Source organism: Mus caroli, chromosome 11 (genome assembly GCF_900094665.2).
Source record: "Mus caroli chromosome 11, CAROLI_EIJ_v1.1, whole genome shotgun sequence".
NCBI classification, from domain to species: Eukaryota; Metazoa; Chordata; class Mammalia; order Rodentia; family Muridae; genus Mus; species Mus caroli.
In genome coordinates this window covers 90,015,062-90,040,084 of record NC_034580.1, presented here as the reverse complement: position 1 = coordinate 90,040,084, position 25,023 = coordinate 90,015,062, and the positions used below count along the sequence as shown (strand labels likewise).

The 25,023-nt window shown below is 39.8% G+C and overlaps 1 protein-coding gene across 4 annotated transcripts in view; it reads left to right on the top strand.

The window, feature by feature from the left end:
- Positions 1-23,318, top strand: part of Luc7l3 (LUC7 like 3 pre-mRNA splicing factor) — a 30,980-nt gene extending 7,662 nt beyond the window's left edge. The window contains exons 2-12 of one of the 4 annotated variants that reach the window (XR_003837993.1): positions 4,861-4,927; positions 8,116-8,155; positions 10,245-10,389; positions 12,631-12,705; positions 14,620-14,724; positions 15,390-15,535; positions 16,582-16,743; positions 17,314-17,597; positions 18,388-18,548; positions 21,168-21,308; positions 21,414-23,318. Coding sequence is in view for 3 of the 4 variants with exons in the window: in XM_029483324.1 (XP_029339184.1) it covers positions 4,861-4,927; positions 8,116-8,155; positions 10,245-10,389; positions 12,631-12,705; positions 14,620-14,724; positions 16,582-16,743; positions 17,314-17,597; positions 18,388-18,548; positions 21,168-21,308; positions 21,414-21,610 (1,377 nt within the window). In the remaining variant the exon portion in view is untranslated. Of the gene's footprint in view, positions 1-4,860; positions 4,928-8,115; positions 8,156-10,244; positions 10,390-12,630; positions 12,706-14,619; positions 14,725-15,389; positions 15,536-16,581; positions 16,744-17,313; positions 17,598-18,387; positions 18,549-21,167; positions 21,362-21,413 lie in introns of all 4 variants that reach the window. The other 3 variants (XM_029483326.1, XM_021177450.1, XM_029483324.1) reach the window with 3 other exon arrangements.
- Positions 23,319-25,023: the final 1,705 nt, after the last annotated feature.

Sequence of the window (25,023 nt, the reverse complement as noted above, 5' to 3'; positions counted from 1 at the left end):
TAAACTCTGGAACCTAATGGATTGGTAAGAATTAGCCAGAGGAAGGGCTGAAAATGGCAGGCTGAAGAAATAAGTGCAGTTGGGACATTTTTTACAACTGAAGCCCTTGTTTAGGTATCTTTGGTGGGGAGTGAGATAAGCAAGAGTTAACTTTGGACTTCATTACGTTGGGAAACAGTTGAAGGTTTTTAAGCAGTGGAGGTGTTCACTGCCTGGCTGCTGTGGAAGAGTGATTGAAATTTTATCATTCAAACTATGTAAGCAGTAAGGAACGTGTGGGCCACGACCAGCAAAGGAGTATATGACACAGTGAGAGACACAGTCTGATTACTTGAAAGTATGATCATGGTATAGCTGGAGCAAAACCATAGCTTGAAAACTGACTCTGACACGCCCTTTTCAAAACTGTCTTTGAGATGTTCCTTCTGCCTTTTCCCCCCTCTTTTTTCCTTATGTAAATTCCTGTATCTAAAAAAAATTAACTAGGCTTGGTGGCACAACCCTCAGATCCCAGTACTCAGAAGGCCAAGGCAGGAAGAACTCAAATTCTAGGGTTGCTGGATGAGACTGTTAAAACTTAGATAGCTAAAGTATTAATGATAGACAAAAAACGACAGTAAAAATTTCTGGCGTTTCTGGATTTTAAATTGATACATGTACAGCAGTTGAAGTTGTTTTGTTTTGTTTTGTTTTGAGACAGGGTTTCTCTGGGTAGCCCTGGATGTCCTGGAACTCACTCTGTAGACCAGGCTGGCCTCGAACTCAGAAATCCACCTGCCTCTGCCTCCCAAATGCTGAGATTAAAGGTGTGCACCATCACCGAAGTCTTAATATATGAAGCAGTCAGGCTTGGCCGTTAAGGGTGTTTGTGTTGTGGATTGTTTTGTTGTGGGAGGGGGTTAAGATAGCTCACTATGTTGTTCATACTTACCTCAGATTCAAAATCTACTGAAGCCAGGTAGCTGGGATTACATACAGGCATGCAGTTTCTGGCCACAGTGCAGACTTTATTAGCATCCATGTACTCAAATATCAGATTGACCATTGCCAGCAGGAGTTAATCTCAGTAGTATCTACAGCATCAAAAGTAAATGTTGAAAGCATTTATTTCCTATATGATTTGCTTATAAAATGGAACTTAAGGAGAACATAACTCAGTGGTAATGGTACAGTGTACACTTAGTAAGTAAGTTCCCTGTGTTTCCATAACAGTTGAAACTGCTTTCTAAGGTTTAGGAAGCTAGATCGTAATCGCATTGTGAGAGTTGTTACTTCCTCCCATCCCTGCTTTTTGTTACTGCATTGCTCGGTCCGTGGTGGACATGGAGTCCAGAATTGTTGAATAAAGAAAAGAATAGGCATGGAGAAGGCCAAGTGGATTAATTAGTAGGCCTTGAGAGGACTTGCACAGATTTTAATTTGTGATTAAGTGTTTATGTTTTTCAATGACTGATATTAAATGCCAGCAGCTAATATCTTATATTTCGAGTAGTTGCCACAATTATATCCTAAAGAAAGATAACAATTATGCAGCTAGGCACCACAATGCCTATTACCCTAGTGCTGGGTTGCCAGAGACAGGTGGATGGATTCCTGGGGATTACTGACCATCCAGACTAGCCAATCAGCAAGCTCTAAGTTCAGCAAAGGACACTGTCCCAAAAGCTAAGGTGGAGAGCAGCTGCAAGAGACAGCTGATGGTAGCAAATAAAAATGGCTAGGGGTGTTTGAGGAAGACACGCTGCACTCACTTCTGACTTTATCATGCATTTGCACACATGCATGCATACAGTAAACATGAATAAAAGAAGATATGTAGATTTATTTGTATTATTGGCATTAGTAACTTCATTTGAAACACACAAATATGTACTATTAGTTTTCCGTGTTCTAATGTTTTTGGTTTTTAAGCACTCCAATTCTTGGGGAAGAATCAGAAGCAATTTAGAGGCTGGAAGTATAGTCCAATGGTTAGAACTTGCCAGCTACATACCAGTTTCTGAGTTTTATTCTGCATAGTGGGGAGCAGGAGGCTCAAGACTAAATGAGGAGAACATGCAGGATAAGAGTAATACAGTGCCGGGCGTGGTAGTGCACGCCTTTAATCCAGGCACTTGGGGGAGCAGAGGCGGGCGGATTTTTGAGTTCAAGGCCAGCCTGGTCTACAGAGTGAGTTCCAGGACAGTCAGAGCTATACAGAAAAACCCTGTCTCAAAAAAATTTAAAAAGAAAAGAAAAAGAGTAATACAGTTTTGGTGTATTGCTAAATGGTATAAAGTGCTTATCTTTTTGGTTTGGTATCATTTGATTTTTCAAAAATATTTTTTGATTAGAGAAATTGGTGTGCGTGGGTGTAGATCAGAGGACAACTAGTGGAAGTTGGCTCTCATTCCACCGTATGGATTGATGGAATCAAACTCAGGCTTTTAGTCTTGGTAGCAAGCGCATTTTTACTCACTGACTTGTCAGCCCTGGATTGATCTTTTTGGACAGACTTCTTTTTCTCTGTAGCCCTTGTTTCAAACTCCCAGCCACCCTGCCTTAGTGTTCCAGGTGCTTGATCACAGACATAAGCTACCACAACTGTCTTATTACTGTCATTTTGCAAGGCGGATCACTATAGACTCTGAGCTTAGAGCTTCTGCCTTGCCTTATTAGTTCTGTGATTACAGAAATGTGCTACTATATCCAAACAAGAAGTTCAGAAATGGCTTAAACTTAAAACATTAAGATTCTAAAGTATAGGAGCTGGAGAGGTGGCTTAGCGCTTATGAATACTCTTTGTTCTTTTCTGAGACTCGGGGTTGTGTTCCCATTGTCCACATGGTGGCTCCCAACAATCTGCAATTCCAGTTCTAAGGGATCCAATTCTCTCTTCTAACCTGTGGACACCAGGTATGCATGTGGTGCACATACATGCATGCAGACAAAACACTTATACCCATAAAAGTAAATCTTAAATAGTTTTTAACGTCTAAAGCGTTTAGTCTTCATTAAAAATAGACAACCTATAAGAATGTTTAGGTTTGGAAGCTGGGCATGTTAGCTCATACCTGTAATTGTACTTAGGGTACTTAAGAGTTCAAAGCCACCGTGTACTGTATAATTAATTCCAAGCTGCCCCGGGGTAAAGAGTAAGATCTTGTCTCAAGAAGAAAAGGTGACAGGGAGCTTAAGTTGCAGAGAAAGTCAAGCATTGGTGTTTCTAAAGAGAATGGTGCAGAGCAAGACAGGAGGTTCGCACTAGCACCCTCAGAACCACACATGTGCACACACAAAGACATTAAGTAATGTCATGTCAATGTTGTTACAAAACTCAGTCTGTTATTTAGGCTTGATATATCAATCTTGAATTTTAAACACATGTTTATTTTACATTTTATTTTATGGTTGGGATAGCACATACCATTACTCATAGTCAGTTCCCTTCTACCATGTGGTCCTGGGGAATGATCTCAGGTTGTCCAGCTCAGCACCAGCTGTTTTTACAGGATGGGCCATGTCCCCCATCCCTCCTTAAATTTATTCTAATTGTGTATTGGAGGTGGGGTTGCTGTGGTGAGCCATGTGGAGGCCAAGTGATAACTAACTTTGTGGAGTCTTGTTTTCCTTTCTCTTTTACATGGGTTCCAGAATCCAGGTTTCTTGACTGACCCAGTCACTGACCACTTTTTGTTGCTGGTGTGCACGTGTGCATGTATTTGTTTCAGTTGTGGTGGTGGTGGTTGTTAGTAGTATTTTTGTTCTTGTTTTTTTCTTGAGCCAGCATCTCACTCTGTAGCCTTGGTTGACCTGAAACTCTATGTAGACCAGATTGCAGAGAGCCATCTGCCAAGTTTCTGGGATTAATGGCACATACCAGTCTAACACCAGGCACATATGTGTATGTGCAAGCATGCTAGAGAAGAGTACAGGTCGTTGTGAGGCTTCCAATTTGGTTTCTGGAAACTGTGTACGGGCCCTCTGCAAGAGCAGTACCACCTCTTTAAGTGCTGTGCCATCTCTCCTATCTGTTAGAGGTTGTTTGTTTTTAGATAATAAAAATTGCCAGATGTGGAGGTTGGTGTATGCTTTTTAATTCCAGCACTTGGGAAGCAGAGGCAGGCAGATTTCTGAGTTTGAAGCCAGTCTGGTCTACAGAACAAGTTCCAGGATAGCCAGGGCTACAAAGAGAAAAACCTGTGGTGGGGACTCGTTTCCTCTTTGATTCCTCTGCCTCCAAAATACCATGCCTAGCTCATGAATTAGTTCATAAATACAAGATGGTATTAATTGAGAAATGAATTAGATTTAATTAGTATTTCTAGAAAATAACTGATAATTCTGTAAGTTGTGTTTATTTTTATTAAAATTTAAGCGTATAAAGGTCACAGTTTAGCATATGAAGTTGTACTCGGTCAAAAGATGAATATAAGAATATTATTTGGAGCTGGGCAGTGGTGGCGCACACCTTCATTCCTAGCACTTGGGAGGCAGAGGCAGGCAGATTTCTGAGTTCGAGGCCAGCCTGGTCTACAGAGTTGAGTTCCAGGACAGCCAGGGCTGCACAGAGAAACCCTTTCTCAAAAAACAACAACAACAAAAAGAATATTATTTGGGGCTGGAGAGATTGCTCACTGGTTAAGAGCACTAACTGTTCTTCCAGAGTTTCTCAGTTCAAATCCCAGCAACCACATGGTAGCCCACAACCATCTGCATTGCCTATAGCCCTCTTCTGGTGTGTCTGAAGACAGCTGCAGAGTCCTCACATATCTAAAATAAATACATCTTTAAAAAATATTATTTGGCACCCCTTTTAATAGAATTTATAGAACTAAGCAGTTTTAAAAGTTAAGTACTTTTTTCCCCCTCTCTCAATAGGTTTGTAAATATTATCTCTGCGGTTTTTGTCCTGCGGAATTGTTCACAAATACCCGTTCTGATCTTGGTAAGTTACTTTTTTGTTTATCACACTTGAATTAAACTTCCTTCACCAGGCATAGTGACATGAACCCATAATGTCAGCATGAAGCAAAGGGATCCTGAGTTGAAGGCTAGTCTAGGTTATATAGCAAGACTTGTATCCAAACAAATTTCAAACTTTCTTTGTAATTCTCAAGTTTTTTCCCTTCAAACATATGAGTAAGTAATTTCTTGGTCAATTATGAATATATTAATAAATTTTAGCCTTATTAGACACACTGGCATAATTAACTGCTTACATTGACACTTGTAAAATATTAAATTGAAAACTATTCACACACACACACTCACTTTCTCTAATATAGCCCAGGGTAGCCTGAAATGCACTTTTGGGGACCAATCTGGCCTGAAACAGCAGTGTTCCTCCTCCTGTCTCCTGAATACTAGAATCATAGGTTTAAGCAGACATGCCTGGCTAAATGGAAAATATGCTAAATGCATGGAATAGGCAGTAACATCAGGTATCAGCATAATTGTTAACAGATCAGAGACACCTGCATTAAAAAGTCTGCAGAGGAGACTGAGAAAATAAGTGTTGCATCTTAGAGTCTTGGCTAGTCCAGGATTTGGGGCACCAGGATACCATAAAAGTTAGCGCTAAGTCATGAGACTAAAAATGTAAAAAAATTTCAGTTTAGAGATTTTTTTAAAGCCTTGACACTATTAACATTTTGAAGCAGTTTTCATGGTCTCTGCTGTATATTTGAGGGTGTTGGCAACTTTCCTGTTCCTTACCTAGTATTTCCAGTAACATATACTGTTATAAGAACCAAAATCATCATCATACATTGACAAATGTCTTCTGGGGGCTAAATATTAGCTCCCAGTCAAGAACCACTAGGTATTGCACATTTCTTGGTACTAACTTTTCTACTCTAGTGCTCCAGAAAGGTAAGGTTTGTTTTGGTTTTTGTTGTTGGTTTTTGAGAAATTGACTAGGGAGACTCTCTGAAGCATAAAATATAAACACAGTTGGTGAATGTGAGTTCTCTTATATTACTGAGTTGCTTTAGTGGGTGTTTATGGCTGGAAGAGTCTGAATTTTGAAATTTTAAGCACAGCACAGGGTACTTCTCAACAAAAGTAAGATTTTAAAAATGTTTTAAATGAGTTTTAATAGTGGTGTTCTTTTACAGGCATCTGGAAGGGTATAGCTAAGTATTTCCTCCAGTTACGGGGCAGCAGGTGATAGGTCAGAGAAATGATTTGTCTGCATCCTGGCCCCCTGAGAATCTCTTAAAAAAATTAGTTGGTGTTTTGTTTTGTCTCTTTGGTAAAAACCCTTGCTGACAAATCTTTGCCTATCCACTCTATAATTTATAGTAGAATTTGGAATTCTTTAAAAAAAAAAATGGTTGCCAAGGTTGTAGAGATGGTTCAGTGTTTCAGAGCACTGGTGCAGGAGACTTGGTTCAGAACTTTAGCATCTACTTGGTAGCTCACAACCTCATGTGATCCTCCAGTTTTGGGGATCCAATGACCTTTTTTGGAGAACAGTCTTTAAAACATAAGTTGCTGGTCAGGGAGCACTAACCAGGCAGACATTTGAAGAATACCTTCAACTTAGATTAACAAACTGAGTAAGGGAAGAGGTGTGATGGTAAGAAATGATAAGAAATAAAGGAGAAAATTGTTTAGAAATCTGACCTGTCAGATTTACTATCTTCAGAGAAATGGTGTCTGAGCATTAGAAAGAATTGCAGTTAAGCTACACTTTTTAAAATTAAAGTTTTTAGAAATTAGAACTAGAGAAATGTGAAATAAAAGCCATGGGACTGGGCTAGGGGGTTGACTTAGTGCTTGCTCTGTCAGCATGAGGATCTGAATTCAAACTCCAGCACCCCATGCAGCATGATGGGTGAAAGGCAGGTTGGTCCCCTAGAGCTTGCTGGTCTGGTCAGCCAGCCTAGTTGAACAGCAACTACACACACACACACACACACACACACACACACACACACACACATCTGAGGAAAGAACAGTAGAAATAACCATCTACATCTTTTGTTTGGTCTACAGAGAATGCTATTTGCTGGTCAAAATGTAAATACCAAAAGGCTGTTTAACTTTTTTTATTTTTTATTATATCTAAGTACACTGTAGTTGTCTTCAGATGCACCAGAAGAGGGCGTCAGATCTCATTANNGATGGTTGTGAGCCACCATGTGGTTGCTGGGATTTGAACTCAGGACCTTCGGAAGAACAGTTGGTGCTCTTAACCACTGAGCCATCTCTCCAGCACCCCCCCCCCCTTTTTTTTTTAAATTAAGACAGGGTTTCCATGTAGTCAGTCCTGTCAGTCCTAGCTGTGCTGGAACTTGCTATGTAGACCAGGCTAGCCCCAAACTCGAGTTATTGAAACTCTGGAGTGCTGGGATTAAAAGTATACCACCATACCCAGCCTAAATTTTTGATACATATGATTAATAAAAATAGGCATAAAATTCTAAAATAATGGAGTTAAATTTGAGAAGAAATAACTAAAAGTTAAAAAGGAGGGGATTACACTTGGGACTTTTGTTTTACTTTATGTACAAGTATTTGAAGCTAATGTCAGTGTTGGTTCAAATCAATTGTCTGCAGCATCCAAGTTTTGTTTGGTGGTAGTAAGGAACAGGTCCCTCTTTTCACTTTTGCTCTCTGTCCTCTGTTTACCTTGGCAACTGGAGAGATCAATTTTCCTTATGTTTCATGATTGAGTAGGATCCGTTTCGGAGTCTGCAGTCTACTCAGTAATAAAATGAGCTGCTTTTCCTTTATATTTTTATTATTTTTGAAGGGCTTTATGTGCCGTACGAGATCTATAGCCTCAGGTTTGCTCCCCCACCCCCAACAGTAACACAAAAAGTAACAGTGGAACTTTATTTTGAACAAAGTGATACCAGAGAGATACACTGACCCTGCAGGCCACAGGAGTGAAAATACTCAAGGGACTTCAACCTTTTTTGAAAGGAAGACAGACAGACGAACTTGATGTAGTGGCCTGCCTTTTTAAACATCCCTTATCACTTAGGAAGCTGAGGTGGGAGGATCCTAAGTTCTAGATAGTAAGGTGTTGCTTCAAAACAAAACAAAAACAAAAAAAACTTTATGACTAGAGAAGGGAATTTTAATGTCAGAAATAATTTATGCATGCTCTTTTCTCCCTCTCAGGTCCATGTGAAAAAATTCATGATGAAAATCTAAGAAAACAGTGAGTTCTACTATTTTCTTTTTGTTATTCCCCCCTTCTAGTTACTTAGTTTAGAGAGACAAGCATTGAAGATAAAATTGGAATTAATATAAAATAACATTGCATATAAATTTAATCACTGGTTTGGCATGGCAAGGTTTAATGGCTTCACTAGTACTTACTAGCTGCCATATGAATGCATATTTTATGCTTTTTTAATATTATATTTACTTCTCCCATGTTTGCCCTTTATAAAGTTTATTTTATAATTGTTTTGCAACCTTGAGTCAGAAGACAGCTTTGACGATCTGTTCTTGCCTTCCATCTTGTTCATGCTGATGTCCCAGGCTAACTGGCCCTGAAGCCTCTGGGGATTTCCCTGTCTGTGCCTCTCAGTGTCATTGTAAGAATACTGAGTTCACAACCCTGTGCTGCTGCTGTACCTGGCTTTGTATGGCTCCAGACTCAGATCCTCGTGCAGTTGAATCCACTGAGCTGTTTCTCCAGTTCCTGTGGAGAGCATGAGGAGACTGGAGACCCGGAGTAGACATTGGATCTTGTTGATCACTGTCCACTTTATTTATTGAGGCAAAAATCTCCTGTTAGCTAATTTTAACTAGTCTACCTAGCCAGCTTGCTCCAGAATCTTTCTCTGTCCCTCAAGCAGAAGTATAAGTGACTACAGTGTCTGCACAGCTTGTATGAGTTCCATCTCTGTCCACTCTATCCACTGATTCATTTCCTTAACCTCCAGCTTTGCCTTCAATTTTCTGTTTATGGTTGGTTTTTCCAGACAGTTTCTCTGTATGGCCTTGACTGTCTTGGGTATTTTTCCTTCCTCTTCCCCTCCCCCCCGCCCCCCTTCTTCATTTCTTTTTTTTTAGATAAGGTCTTACTGAGTAGCGCTGGCTGTCCTGGAATCACAATATAGCCCAGGCTGGCTTTGAATTCACAGAGACTTGCTGGTGCTGGGATTATGAGTCACCAAGTCTGGCTTATTTTCTTCTTATTAAAAATTTACTATTATTTGAGAAGGTGTCTTACTATGTAGACTATCTGGCCTGGAACTCACTATGTAAGCCAACTGGCCTCAAACTCGCAGATACCCAACTGTCTCTCGTGCTATAACTAAAGAATATACCACCATGCCCAGCTACTTTTTAATTTTCTCAATTACATTTTTTAAAGATTTATTTATTTATTATATTGAGTTTGCTGTCGCTGTCTTCAGACATACCAGAAGAGAGCATCAGATCCCATTACAGATGGTTGTCAGCCATCATGTGGTTGCTGGGAATTGAACTCAGGACCTCTGGAAGAGCAGTCAGTGCTCTTAACCGCTGAGCCATCTCTCCAGCCCTCTCAATTATATTTTATTTAGCTAGTGTTACTATATGCCTGAGTGCACCAGTGCCATGGTACATTTATGGGGCTAAGGACAGCTTCTAAGTGTTGGTTCTCTTCTATTGTGTGAGATCAAACTCAGGTTGTCAGGCTTGGCAGTGAGTATCTTTACTGACTGAACTGTCTCACTGGACCTGACTCCTGTTTTATAGATATGATTTGTCCTGGATTCCAGAACATAGATGCAAAGTGGTGGTATAGCCATGGCTTAAACCTGTGTTTAAAGCTTGTGTTTTTACCCAGACCTGTTAATGCAGGCCTATAAAACCAGCTATTTGAGAAACTGAGACAGTAAGACCTATGTTCAAGGCCAGTCTGTGCACTTAATGGGGAGTTTTATCACAAAACAAAGGGCTGGAAAATACAACTCAGTGCTAAAGGACTTTGCTAACTTGTGTTCAATGTATAGTACCACCAAAATAAACAGCCAGCTGATTATTAACCAACTGCAATACAGTATATAGTGCCTTTCCCTTTGATAGGATAACATCTAAAAATATACTTCATGTAAGCTTAGGCTTTGAGATGGGGTGATAGGGATATATATATATTCCATATATATATATATATATATATATGATATATATTCCCTATCACCCCATCTCAAAGCCTATATATATATATATATATATATATATATATATATATATATATATATATATATATATGGCTTGTAATGTTTAAAAGTTTGTTTTCACTTTATCAGGTATGAGAAGAGTTCTCGGTTTATGAAAGTTGGCTATGAGAGAGATTTTTTGCGATACTTACAGAGTTTACTTGCTGAGGTAGAGCGCAGAATTAGAAGAGGTCATGCTCGTTTGGCATTATCTCAAAATCAGCAGTCTTCTGGGGTGAGTATGAAATGGAGTTTGTAAAGAACTCTGTTCTCTGTAGATGTGGCTGTCTCATATCATTTTAAACTCGACTTCCATTCATTACTCTGTCCTTTAGAATACATAAGGTTTGAGAAGTACCTTCCTTCTGTTGTTTGAGGGTTAGGGAAGCGTCTCCCCCCTTACTCATGCATGTTTGGTCTGATGGTGCTGCTGGAGGTCATGGGCTTTGCACATGCTAGCACGTGCTCCACCACTAAACTACACGTTAGTTCTCTAGCCTCTGCTCCATCCTAGGAAGACCAGGGTGGGTGGTCATCCTAGCTAGTAACTAACTCCAACCCAGTGACTTATTTCACCTCCACCATGAGAATAGGATAAGCAAAGGGGCCAAGACTGTGTAAGGAAATTGCTTTTCTGAGGAGAACATGGGTAGAAGAGACTGTGACCTTTGAAGGCAAGCAAGGAGCTAGCTAGCCAGCAGAATCAAACAGAAGCCGCTCAGGTTGGGGTGCATAAAGCATAAAGACAGAGAAGGAGAGGAGGTTATTTCCTCAAACAGCCGTGACAAAGCTAGGGCGCAGGTGAAAAGATCTTAAGTATATTTCTCAAAGGCTCACCCTGGCTTTAGGGTGGAGAATGGTCTGAGGTGTGTACAATGAAAGCAGCAAGTTATCTGGGGATTGTGTGATTATGGTGGGCTGGGTGAAGGTGGTTGAAAAAACCAACAGCTTGCTGGGGCGAGGATTTGGGTGAACAGGGAGAGGAGAAATTCAATCTTCCTGCATGGTTCTTGGTTTGAGCATCCAGGTGACTAATAGAATTTAATGTAGATTGGAACTGGAGGATATTCTGTTCAAGTTTCTATCTTAGAAATGTCAGATTTTAAATGCTTTAAATACCCAAGTAGAGACATTAGTAGGATGTGAGATGTAAGATGTGAGCTTGCAGTTGCAAGTCAGGCATGAAACCAAAATCTTCCCACTGTATTACTTTCTGAAAATTACTAACCTTGGCCTAGTGCCTTGGTTTTGCCTCTGTTAAATGGAAATAATAAGGTAGCTATCAGTCAAGTCAAGTTTTGTGATCAGTGGTAACACACATGGGTAAATGCCCAGCAGGTGTTAGCTGTTTGAGCCTGGAGCTCATGGAGGGGCTCAGACATAGACTACAGGCCTTGGATCTTCTTGTGTAGATGGTGTGTGGCTGACACAGGTTAGCCTCTACCCCCCCCCCCATCCCCCATTTTGGCCATAAAAACCAACTATTGGGCTTCTTTGTAGTTCTTAGACAATCTTCATTAATGAATGGTTTTGCTAGGAAGTTTTCTTACTCTTTTTTTGGGGGGGGGGATGGGTCTTGCTATATAGCCCTGGCTAGCCTGGAACTCAGCAATACTCTTGCTTCAGCTTCCTAAGTAGTGGCATGGCAGGCATTCACTGCCATGCCCAGTTGAAGATTTTTCTCTTCAAATGTCAGTAACTATATGTAATTGGCTACCAAAGATAATTGGATTAGTATCAGGTGATTAAGCACTATTATTTTTCTGCCAAGATGGGATCTCCTGGCCGGGTATGGTGGCACATGCCTTTAATCCCAGCACTCAGAAGGCAGAGGCAGGCTGATTTCTGAGTTCGAGGCCAGCCTGGTCTACAAAGTGAGTTCCAGGACAGCCAGGGCTACACAGAGAAACCCTGAAAAAAAAAAAAAAAAAAAACAAAACAAAACAAAAAAACAAAAAACAAAAAGATGGTGTCTCCTGTAGTGAAAGACTGTCCTTAAAGCTGTGTAGTTGAGGGTGATCTTGAAATCTTATTTTGTTTTTTTCCAGACAGGGTTTCTTTTTGTAGCCTTGGAACTCACTTTGTAGACCAGACTGACCTTGAACTCCTAGATCCGCCTGCTCCTGCCTTCACTTTGCAAAGAGCTTATGTACCATGACGCTCAGCTCCTCCATTCCTTTAATTACTAACTACAAACACTCATGGACATGGTGGCATAGTCCCATGTTCTTAGCACTTGGGAGGTTAGGGCAGAGGATCTTTTTCTTTCCTTTTTTTATTAAAGGGGGGAAAATACACATCTGTTTCCATCCGAACCTGAATATGTTATTACTTTAGGGTTAGACCTTGGCTCAAACCCAAGGCCTAGTGCATATTACCACTATCTCCGTCCCTGGACTCAAGAGTTTGAAATAATTTTCTTTGGTATTTTACTTATCAGTCACACAGTATTAACACAATTTATTGTTTTTTATAGGCTGCTGGTCCAACAGGCAAAAATGAAGAAAAAATTCAGGTTCTGACAGACAAAATTGATGTGCTTCTACAGCAGGTGAGAGTTGTTTATAGAAATGTGAGAAAATCCATGGAGCTAGGTGCTGTGACAAATATTTTTAGTCCCAGCATTGATGGAGATAATGGGGTCATGACCCTGTCTTAAACACGACTGATACATGATTAATAAGGTTAGAAAATAAACATTAAAATGCTTTGATTGATTACAAGGGAAAAAACAAACTGAAATCTCATGGGGGGAGATATTTAACAGTATTTTGTTGCCATCAATTAAAAAGGTAAACTAGCCAGCCACACATACACAATTAATCCTAGCACTCTGTAGGGTTCCAGGCCAGTCAGGTTTACAAATCAAAGTTCCAAAATATCCAGAGCTACACAGAGAAACCCTGTCTCAAACAACAAAAACCCAACTGTATAAAGTACTTCAATGTTCTGAAGGATTTGGGCTCTTTAAAGTTATCAGACATTGCTGATGGGTACATAAAATGAGTCAGGTACAGGCGTCTAAAAGAATTTAATTTGCTGTGTGTGTGTGTGTGTGTGTGTGTGTGTGTGTGTGTGTGTAGTTTGCATCTTATCTTTTTTTGTTGTTGTTGTTTTCTTTTTTGTTTGTTTGTTTGGTTGGGTTTTTTTTTTTGAGACAGGGTTTCTCTGTGTAGCCCTGGCTGTCTTGGAACTCACTCTGTCGACCAGGCTGGCCTCAAACTCAGAAATCGACCTAACTCTGCCTCCCAAGTGCTGGGATTAAAGACATGTACCACCATGTCTGGCTGTAGTTTGCTTCTTTTTTTTTTTTTTTTAAAGATTTTTTTTTTTTTAATTTATTATATGTAAGTATACTGTAGCTGTCTTCAGACACTCCAGAAGAGGGCGCCAGATCTCGTTGCGGATGGTTGTGAGCCACCATGTGGTTGCTGAGATTTGAACTCTGGACCTTTGGAAGTGCAATCGGGTGCCCTTACCCACTGAGCCATCTCACCAGCCCATTTTTTAACCTTTTAAGAAGCAAACTACAGGGCTGGTGAGATGGCTCAGTGGGTAAGAGCACCCGACTGCTCTTCCGAAGGTCCAGAGTTCAAATCCCAGCAACCACATGGTGGCTCACAACCATCCGTAAGGAGATCTGGCGCCCTCTTCTGGAGTGTCTGAAGACAGCTACAGTGTACTTACATATAATAAATAAATCTTTAAAAAAAAAAAGGTTAAAAAATGTACCTGTTTATGCAAAACAGAAATGTGTACAACTTATGTTACAACTTAGCACACCACTGTTCACAATTTTATTTAAAATCACTCATACTCCCCACCCCCCACATTCAAGTGTTCATCAACAATTCTGTGAGAAAGTCAGCTGTGGAAATCATAAACTCAAGACTGAGGCAGGAAGAATGCCTTAAGTTCAAGGCGAGTTTTGGCTCTGGTGAGTAGCAGGCCAGCCAAGGCTGCAGAGACAGAATACTGTCTTAAGAAAACCAAAATTAAATTATGTATAGTGAAGTAATACTCTGCAATGTAAAGGAACTTAACTATTTGCAGTAATATTGATGCATGTTTAAACCATCTTGAGTGAAAGAAGCTACATTAATAGGAACATTTATGTAAAACTTGAGTAATACAGTCTAATCTGTAGTGGCAGCAGATTATTGATTCATTGCCTGATTATATGTATAAGGTTGAGGTTGAAGGAGGTGCTAAAATGAACAGGAAACCTTTTGGGATAGAAAAGGAACATCTAACTGCTAATTATGATTTTCGTGGATATGCTTGTGTCCATACTTAAAATCTTTGTGAACTTAAAATCTACATCATCTAAGCTGTAAAATAAAAATCACAAGTGTCAAATATTAGCAAGCAATGACACAAATCTACTGAAGGCTAATGAAGCACGGTGCCTGGGCCAATTTTTGCTTGACTGGAAAGGAATCTTGACTTTGTGTTTCTGTCTTAGATTGAAGAGTTAGGATCTGAAGGAAAGGTAGAAGAAGCCCAGGGAATGATGAAGTTGGTTGAACAGTTAAAGGAAGAGAGAGAATTACTAAGATCTACAACCTCGGTGAGTTTTAACCTGTTACGTTCTCAAGAAGCCTGTTAGTTTTGTGGAATCCATTCTTAGAGAATCGTGGAATACCTTTTTCTGTTGTTCAAAATTTAGTCTTGATCAAGCATTTTCTTAAAAGGTTATACCCTGCCTTAGATCGAAGGCATCCTCAGACAACATGAAGATACAGGACAACAACAACCAAAACAACCCCTCCTTAGCTTACACTGGTGTGCTTGCTCTGTTTCCCACCCACCACCCATCACTAGCACATACTAGCACACATGCAGTGCTGAGGACCAAACATAGGGTGTTGTGCTTGTCAGGCAAGTACTCTCACCTCTGAGCTAGTTCCCCAGCTAGTGATTTCACTCTGGTGCCAAGCAAGAAATGTACTTCAGTACCAGGCACTAGCCAAGTATCTGCAGTTTAGTGCAGGCAGTTTATCTGGAGATAGCATTGGAGTTCACAAGTTGGGAGCTTGTGTTTGCTCTGGCTTCCTTCTTTTCTTTTTCCCTTTCCCTTCTCCCCATCTTGTGGGCACATACAGTCCCAGGCACATTTATGCCAGATGTCACTCATGCCCCAGGTTTTACCTGTGCTTCTGACTAACGTTAACAATTCAGAGCTTTCACAAACCCTCACCTCGGGTTCAATTCATTTGCTCCCGTACCTCACAGATCTCTGAAACACGTTTACCAGCTTATTATAAAGGATATTACAAAGGATGCAGATGAAGAAGAGATGCATAGGTATGGGAGAAGGGTTGCGAAGCTTCCATCTCCTCTTCAGGTTCACCACCTTCTAGGAACCTCCATGTATTCAGGTATCTGGAAGCTCTCAGGCCCCTTTCTGGGTCATATTAGAGACTTAATTCTGTAAGCATTATGGAAACATGGATAACTGGTAGAAATGTGATTAGACAAAAAGAGTATGATACGGTGCAATAGACCAAGTGGGGAACCCAGCAGCCTGCCTGTCCAGATCTTTTTGTGACATGCCCTGCCCCACCCCACCCCAGCCTCACCCCAGCATCCTTTACCTGATCTGTTGTGCAGAATCCCTTTAACATAGGGACCTTGTGATCAGACAAGTAGATTGGTGAGTTTCTTGGTCTACTTCAAGTTGCAAAGGTGAAGGAAAATAGTTTTTAGACTTCTATTAGGAGGATGTTAGAAGCTAAGGAACAATGGATAGACATAATCACTGCATGTTATCTCACTACAAACAGGCTGCATTCTATAATTTTTACATTTATTTATTCAGTGTCTTTGTGTAGTCCTGTCACAGCATGTGTGTTGAGATCAGAGGACACCTTGAAACCTTAGTTCTCTCCTTCCACGTGAACTTTTTGCATTATCTAGCTTGGTTGCAAGAGCCCATACTTGCTGAGCCCTGCCTTAAGTTATAAGTGCCCATGTTAGCTTGAGTTCTATGTCTTCCATGTTCTCGGTACCTCCCTTACTGGGAGGAGTGCAGTGTGTGCTTTAAGTGCTGTGCTGTTGATTAGATGAAGATGCTCTGCTCACTGCTGCTTTGCCTCATTGTGAGCTCACATTGTTCACCAGAGGTTGGTTTCTTAATGATTGAGTTATTGTATCAATATGAAAGCAATTTAGACGAAAATAATTTTCTGAACGTTTACCTTTTTCAAGGTGATTTGGTGTTCAGCAGTTAGGTCAGTTGAGCAGCGGCTCTGCCCTTTTTCCTGAAAGAGGCAGGTTGGTTGCTCTTTTCCAAACTTTCCTTTCTCAGACTTGAGCAGTTGGTGTTCATTTGTGGCTGGAGAGATGGAAGGTAGATGTTAAGTTCCTTTTGGAGTTTATTTTCTCTTCCTCAGATACTCTCATAGCAACTGGTTTCTCATTTCAGACTATAGAAAGTTTTGCTGCCCAAGAAAAACAGATGGAAGTTTGTGAAGTGTGTGGAGCCTTTTTGATAGTAGGAGACGCCCAGTCCCGAGTAGATGACCATCTGATGGGAAAGCAACACATGGGCTATGCCAAAATTAAAGCCACTGTGGAAGAATTAAAAGTAAGTTTCTCGTAAGCATGTGCGCACACACAATGCAGTGTGTAATTTCTAATGATAACTATCACTAAAATTTTATATAGCTAAAATCTGCTCAAACAACAATAGAAAACTTTTTGTTCATTTTTATATTTCTTTAAAGCAGTGATGTGTTGAGACTGCAGCTTGTTTAGCATGCCCCCCGCTTGGGGGTTCATCTCTAGTGCTGAAAGTAAAAAGAAAATGCAGGGATGATTCCTGTGACAATTTGTTATGCACCAAAATATCAAAGTATTTTATTAACTTCATTTTCAAATACTAGAAATCAAAATTTTACTTAATTACTCAAATAATGGTATTTTACATACACACACACACACACATGATGCCAGAATTTCTATATTTCCACTGAGGATATGGAATGCCATAAAAAGATTAGTCCATAAATTGTTTGAAAATGTCTTTAAGTTGTATAAAACTCTTATCTTGAGCTGGGGAGGTGGCTTAATGAGAGATCGCTTGCCTAAGATTCTCAAGGCTTTCTGGCTGGTCCCAGTACTAGAACAATTAAAAAACCCAATTTGACTTCCTTAGGAAAAGTTAAGAAAAAGAACAGAGGAACCTGATCGGGATGAACGTCTCAAAAAAGAGAAGCAAGAAAGAGAGGAAAGAGAAAAAGAGCGGGAGAGAGAAAGGGAAGAACGGGAAAGAAAAAGACGAAGAGAAGAGGAAGAAAGGGAAAAAGAAAGAGCTCGTGACAGAGAAAGGAGAAAGAGAAGTCGTTCACGGAGTAGACACTCAAGCCGAACTTCTGACCGGAGATGCAGCAGGTCTCGAGACCATAAAAGATCACGGAGTAGAGACAGAAGGCGAAGCAGGTATGTAAATCTACTGACAGTGTGTGGTTCATGATGACACCGTGTTCACAGTTATGAGCAAAAAATAGTTAATGGACTTACATTATGGTGGGGCTCTCATATAAAGTCATAATCAAAACTGTCATTGCATGAATCTCATATTGACATAGTACCCTGCAGAGATGGTTGCTTCTTACTGAACACGTAGCTGATGGAGAATCATTGCCACCCAGGATTAGGATGTATGTAGGGCATGTGTTGCTAGTCTAAGTAGTGATTAAAATCCTGAATTTGAAATAAAATGATGGATGTATATCACTTTTGTGCTGTCATAAAATCCGATTATTTTGTTGCCCCACTAATAAAAGACTGCATGTTTATGTGCTAGGTAGGATGTATAAGGATTGAAAGGTGAGCTTCAATCTTAAGGGAAGCCCCCCTTCTATTTTGGCTCTCTGTATCTGTAACTGGCCTAGAACATGCTGTATAGATCAGGCTGCACTCAAACTCACTGAGATCTGCCTGCCTCTGCTTTCAGATTGCTGGGATTAACAGCAAGATTTTCAATAATTTTCATCCTCTAAAAAGTGCTTTGCTGTTTTTTCTTTTTTAAAATTTTTCCAGACAGGGTTTCTCTGTATATCCCTGGATGTCCTTGGAACTCACTCTGTAGACCAGGCTGGCTGTTTGTTTATTAAGGGAAACTTGTACTTATATCTTTTGAATTATTATTGAATAGTAATATATGTGATTCTCTGAGCCTTTTTAGTAATACCAGCTGAAATTGTTTCCTTTTTCTTAAATTATTAAGGAGTAGAGATCGACGAAGAAGCAGAAGCCATGACAGATCAGAAAGAAAACATAGATCTCGCAGTCGGGATCGAAGACGGTCAAAAAGCCGAGATCGAAAGTCATATAAGCACAGGAGCAAAAGTCGGGACAGAGAACAAGATAGAAAGTCCAAGGAGAAAGGTTGGTTTACTATGAGAGGTGCTGGCAGCAACCCGTATCCCTACTTGCTGGGCTCCAGGACAGCCATCTCAGTTTCAAGCTCTCCCTCTCTTCCTGCTCTGATGTGAAGGTAGAAGCTGTCAGCCTGATCGTCTTAAAGACTTCCTGAGCTTGAGCTGCCTTGAGGATGATTAGCTGGTAGAATTGTTTAACTTTTGTTTATTTGGCTACATTTATTTTAAGCTGCAATATTCCATTTTGTCTCCCAAAGTGTATGTACATCCTTTCATTGTTTCTACTGTATAGCAGTCATTAACTCCGCGGTTAGCTTCTTTCTGTGTGCTCAGAAGGTGGACACCTCACTGTGTCTTAGCAGCGTTTGTATTGTATCCACATGCTGTCCCCATCTGCTCTCTTCTGGGGTCTGTAGCTCTCAGTAGCTGCTGCGTTACTGTTAGTGGTATTAATGGACTGTAAAGTTGGCCCTTGGCTATTTTCATAAAAAATTCTCTTTTAGCTTTTATTGGAGGATAATGATTTTAATCATCAAGGTCTCCTTTTTAAACTTAATTTTATTTTGGAGTTATTTTAGCATCTCTGGTGTTTATATTATTTGGGCTGTTTTGCTTTGTATGGTTTTAAGGATGAGAGGGCCTGGTCTCCTTGTTCCTGGTTCCATCCTGTCCTTTCCACATGTCTGTCCTTGGCTGCTGGATTACAGCTGACCTTGTGTGGTGCTCATCATCTCACACTTGCTTCTTAGAGCTATTTCACTAGACGTGAGCTTTTCTGAGATTGAGGCAGTAGAGACAGGCCTTCTTTTTTTTTTTTTTTTTTTGCCTCTGCTTATTATAATTCAGACATTGTTTCTGTGAAGTCTCCTCTTGTACTACGTTTTGTTTAGAAAGGCTTTGGTATATTTTAAGTGAGATCAGTTTTGAAGAGTTACCTGATGACTCTTACATCAGATCAAATCAATCACCCATGTTTTGTGAAGCTTTTGATTACATATTTCTGTTTTATTAATTGTTCTTTTCCAGTCTTGCCACTTAAATAGACACATTTGTATAATTTTGTGTTGAAGCAAAAACATGTCCTGAATTACTGACTTGTGACAAGATGAATTTAGTAAAACTCTGAAGTTTCCTAGTGAGACTAGGGAAAAGAGAAGTCTAGATACTGAAAAAAACTTATCAGGCCTATTTTGGTTGGGCCTGCCATTATAGCATTAACGTAAACTTTAGACATGATGAGTCTATTGACTTAGGGAAGTTCTAGACACTTCTGAATATACAGAGATAGCTTCTGGCCTGTGGGCATCAGGCATCTGTACTAACAAGCATCTAATAATGGCAGACTAGTAAGACTGTTCACTGCTCCACGGGATATAATCATAACAGAACTCCACAAAGGGGGAGTAATTTTCTACCCATAGGTATCTATACTCTGTTCAGAGAGTTTCTGTTTAATCCCTAACTCTAAAATCCAACACACATGGATATCCTTAGGACTATTAAGATCTACCATATTTACATAGGCCAGAAGATAAGATTTTTGGACTACTAGTCCTCTACGGAGCAACAAGACGACTCTTCCTCATTGAAGCTACCTGTGCACCGGAGAAGCCCATAAGGCTCAAAGGGAGGACTTTCCCACAAGGTCAGTTAGAGCATAGTTCTCACAGGTGGACAGACAGCTGGGAAGCAAGTCTATGGTTAACCACTTAGACAGTGCTCTGCTTGGTTTACAAAGGCTGGACCTGGTGCACACTCCTTCCTTTATGTAAGATGTAAGTCCATAGCACTGGTTTTTGTGCTCCCATCCTCCTTCCAGGTTTTTGGTGTTGTGTCTGTAACAACTGTCTGTGGAGAGTGCTTCTCTTCAGACATCTTCCTGTTATGAGCTATTTTGTCAAACTAATGAATTGTTCTTAGTTTTAAGGGGGAAAATAGCTTTTATGGAAAGGTGTGTTTAATATTTTCTGCAGAATCCTTTTGTAGAGGTACGTGTACAGCTGGAAGGCAGACGCACACTTTTCCTTCATGTGGGCTTTTTAACCTTTCTAATACAACTCTAGGGAAAGCTGGAAACTGCTGCCTTTTTTTTCCTCCAAACTCAGCTTTAATTTTTTTCCTTTAGGAAAAAAACCTCTTAGATTTCATTATAGAAAACACAAATTTGGGTTTTTAGATTTTTTTGAAGATCCCACTTTCTTATTAGGTGTGCCCCCTCTTGGATATTTAAATATGTTTAAGTATTCTTTTAATAAACATGTCATTTAAATGTTAAATTTCTAGGTGCCATTTTGCCTTTGCAACTTAATTAACCCATGTTAACAGCTTTGTGTATTTATTGTCTTTTGTCTTTCTTGTTGCCTTTGGATGGTCTTTATCTAGAATGAAATTTACTAAAGTTGTCAATTATAGGGTGACTTTAGCAAGTTTGAGAGAATTTTCTGTTTCTTTTTGGTCCTCTTGCCCTTCCCTTCTGTAATCTGTAGCTGACAGCACTGAGCTCTGCAGACTGTTTCTCACGGCCGTGGGAAATGGTTCTTTGCTCTCAATATTTCCCGTTTTAAATAGTAGTAGATTTGTTGTGTTTCACTGTAAATTCCATGGTCAATGTCTTCTTTTATGGCAGAAAAGAAGGGATCTGATGATAAAAAGAGTAGTGTGAAGTCCAGTAGTCGAGAAAAGCAGAGTGAAGACACAAACCCTGAATCGAAGGAAAGTGACACTAAGAATGAGGTCAATGGGACCAGTGAAGACATTAAATCTGAAGGTGACACTCAGTCCAATTAAAACTGATCTGATAAGACCTCAGATCAGACAGAGGTAAGTGTATTGTTTCTCACTTTGATTAGGGCTTTTTGTTACTGTTTGACAGTGCAGCGTAAGTATGCACAGATGAAGATGGAGCTAAGCCGAGTAAGAAGACATACAAAAGCCTCTTCTGAAGGAAAAGACAGTGTAGTCCTGCAAAACATTTTGAGGTACATTGTTTTGTCTCAGCTATTTTGTAGCAGACTTCGTGCCCCCATTAGTGTGCCTCTTTGGAAATTACTGTCCACGTATGTAATATAGTCGCCATTGAAAAGTTAATTATCCTTTTTTTAGGGATTTTGCTGTCATTTCTTTTTCTTTTTCTTTTTTTTTCTTTTTTTTAATAAAAAGGTTGAACTGTTTTTTTTTTTTTCTTTTTGGTATTAAGTCCATCTTGTGTTGGTACATTGGCAGAAACATATGCTTTAAAACTTAACTATTTCTGAGGCACATGTTGGACTACTTTGTTTTAATTAAACTGCTAGTATTTATTTGTCCAGGATGTTTCTAGTTTTTTGCTTTATTGCCTTGCATTCTAATGCAGTTTGTTCTGTAACTCGAGAGCCAGTAGCATTGGATTGATGGAAGTGTAGGGTTTATGAATTATTGCAGCTGACTACCATACCTCACACAGCGTTGGTGTTGTGAGCGGCCCATGAAAAGCCAAATTAGAAATCAAGGATTCAGTCAAACTAAGCAGGTATTCATGCCAGGTACTCCTTTCTCTACCCACATCCGTGTTTGAATGCTATTGCCTGTGACCTTTACGCTTAACTGTTGTGTATCCTTTTTGTTCTTTACAAGAAGCACAGAGGGGTTTTTTTGTGTATTGCGTGAAATCTTACAAAGCCTATGTTAACAGAATGGAATTTTTTTTCAACTGTGTGTAGGGATGCAGTGGTGCCCAGAATTAGATATCTTTAAAGAATTTTAAATACAATAAACACTTCATATTACCCGCCTTGTTACATTCAGTGCAATTCTCAAGTCTTTAAGAGGTATGTGTTTAATGTTTCCTACTGTGTAGGAGAATTTGCAGTCAGCCATAGCATAGAGGAATAATCACTGGCTGAGACATTGAAAGCAACAGCATCTAGCGAGGACAGACACTTGGATCAGTGACACAAAGAACTGATTGATTGACTATCAGATGAGGTTGGGTTCTTAAAGAACTGTTTCAAGCTAGATTTTATAGATATTCTTAAAGCCTCTAACTGTTCAATCTTCGGGCTAGTGGCGTGGGATGAAATATTCCTAATGAAAGGAAGTACCAATTAGTTGATTTATTGGTGGCATTCCTGTTTTAGAAAAGCAGTGTAGTTCTGTCTGTGTGAACCATTCACTCATAGGCAGCACACACAGGCACATGGCTCTAAGCACCACACTGATCGATGCCTTGATGTAAAAACAGTACATTTTATATACACGTGTCATGGTTAGCAGTTAGCGACTGGGCCAACACTTAGTCATAAAAGTTTACCTTTTATATGCTGTCTAATTATCAATTTTCCCCAAATTTTGCATTGTAGGACTACTGTTGAAGAGTTTTTGAAGAATACTGAAAACGGAATAAAGTGAAGATCAACATTAAAATGAGGTGAAAGAAAGCTATAGTGGCATAGAAAAAGTATAAAGCTCAGTTAGTTATTTGGTTTTTTTATTATTATTATTAAAAATTAATTCAGGACTGTTGTGACCTACCAGATTTCAGAACATGTGTTAATAGCACATATGCCACTTTGAAAACTTAGGTCCTGTATCATATTTTTTCTTTAAGACTTTTTAAGAAATATTACCTAAACATGTGGCTTGCTCAGTGTTTACTTGCAAGTTTTCAGTCTTGGACTTTGAAGCCAGGATTCCACGTTAGTGCTCATGTGGAGCAGACTGGGGCTCCATTTTACACTTGTGCTCTCCTTAGCCTTTGGATTTAGAAGTGAAAATAAAGCATCTCTGACTTCCTGTTGCAGAGTTGATTGTCTGTGTCATTGAAAGGCTTAGTGCTGCTCTCTGCTAATAAAGTGACGGCTCCACTACTCTCTTGTTTTTAAATATGCGGCACACTGGTAATGCAGGTGCACTGAACTTTTCCTAACCTGTCCTGTTGAAGGGTAATTTTTTTATACAATTTCCTGTTTGATGTTTTAATGGTGCTTCAATCTTGGCTGGTTATGAATAAATTTGGATTTGCTTTCAATAGCAAAGGTGTACAGTGAACTGCAATATATTTTTACACCCATGAGGTTTCTTTAGTAGTAAAAGGTTCTAAATAACCTCACAGCGTCTTCCTCTGGCAACCTATGAAAAGGATTTAGGCAGACATTCAGAAACTTCCAGCTGCTTTCTTCCTTTCCTTTAAATCCTATCCTAGTAATTTCTTTTAACCCAGTCTTGTTTGGTTATAAATGTATATATTTCTGTGTATGTCGTGTGTAGTACATATAACAAAGATATTTGAGAAGTAATAAAGCAGGTATTTCACATGGAAGTAGCAGCATGTTTGTATCCAGCCCCATCAACTGTATAAAGTACTACCCGGACCACAGGTGGTTACATATCATAGCAGTTCCTGTGACTTAGGTTTTCAATACTGCCATCAGTTTATAGGTGAAGACACTGAACGAGTGGCTTATCTAGGAAATGGCCTCGTGTCGATCAATATTAGGGCACAGAGACTGGGTCTCTGCTCTGTCTTTTCTAACTGTAGTGCTGCTGTGCTCCTTCTAGTATGTGTTAGGGGTCATCGCAGAGTTTATTAAGTAAAATACTCTCTATTAAACTAGGACGAATCATGAAGCCATCACTTTTAGAAACACTATATGAGAACATGTTAATCTCGGGACAGAGCCCTTCTGGCTTCCCCGGCTTATCTAGAGATGCAGCAGTAGGTGGGAAGGCTGTCTCTGCCTTGTGAGAGATGAGGCGGGTGAAGATGAAGTTAATTGTCAGCAGCAGTCTGGCACACATCAGGTTATCCAACTCTTGTTTGCGTGCTTGCTTGGTGACATTGTTGTATTAAGAACGAAACGTAAAAAATGTGCTCAAGTACTAAAATGCCAGATTGCTTTCTTCTGCCTCATCTAAACTCAACAGTGAATATAAATGAAGGACAGCAAGTTGGGCTCCTGTGAAAAGGCATGTTCTGGACACTTAGATGCAGATAAAGGATTTGAGAGAGTTTGCTCCCTATAGGGTGTCCAGTATAGACGCTAGGAAACTTACTATAAGAAATGCATTTCTATTTTGTAGACCAAATAGTGTTTGTGTGTGTGTGTGTGTGTGTGTGTGTGTGTGTGTGAGAGAGAGAGAGAGAGAGAGAGAGGTGGAAAGATGGAGAAATGGAGAGAGAGAATTGTCTGTGTCACGTCTTTTTGGAAAGCCAGTCTTAATTTTGAAATCAGGGCAAGCAGTTAGTTGATCTTTTTAAAAATGCCTTTTTGGAACTTTTTACCACATGAGAAGTATAACAATATAATCAATCTCTGTTAACCTATCTCCAGTAATACTCATAGCTATAGCTAGTTCCATGAGTGTGCATGTTTTCAGTGTGTATGGGGAGGGGTCTTGCACAAGTGTATATGTGTGTATTGTGTGTATGCATGTCTACTCTTAATGTATTCCCAGGCAAGTCTCAGTTAAGCTATGTAACCTATGTCTCTGAAAGAAGAGGTTCC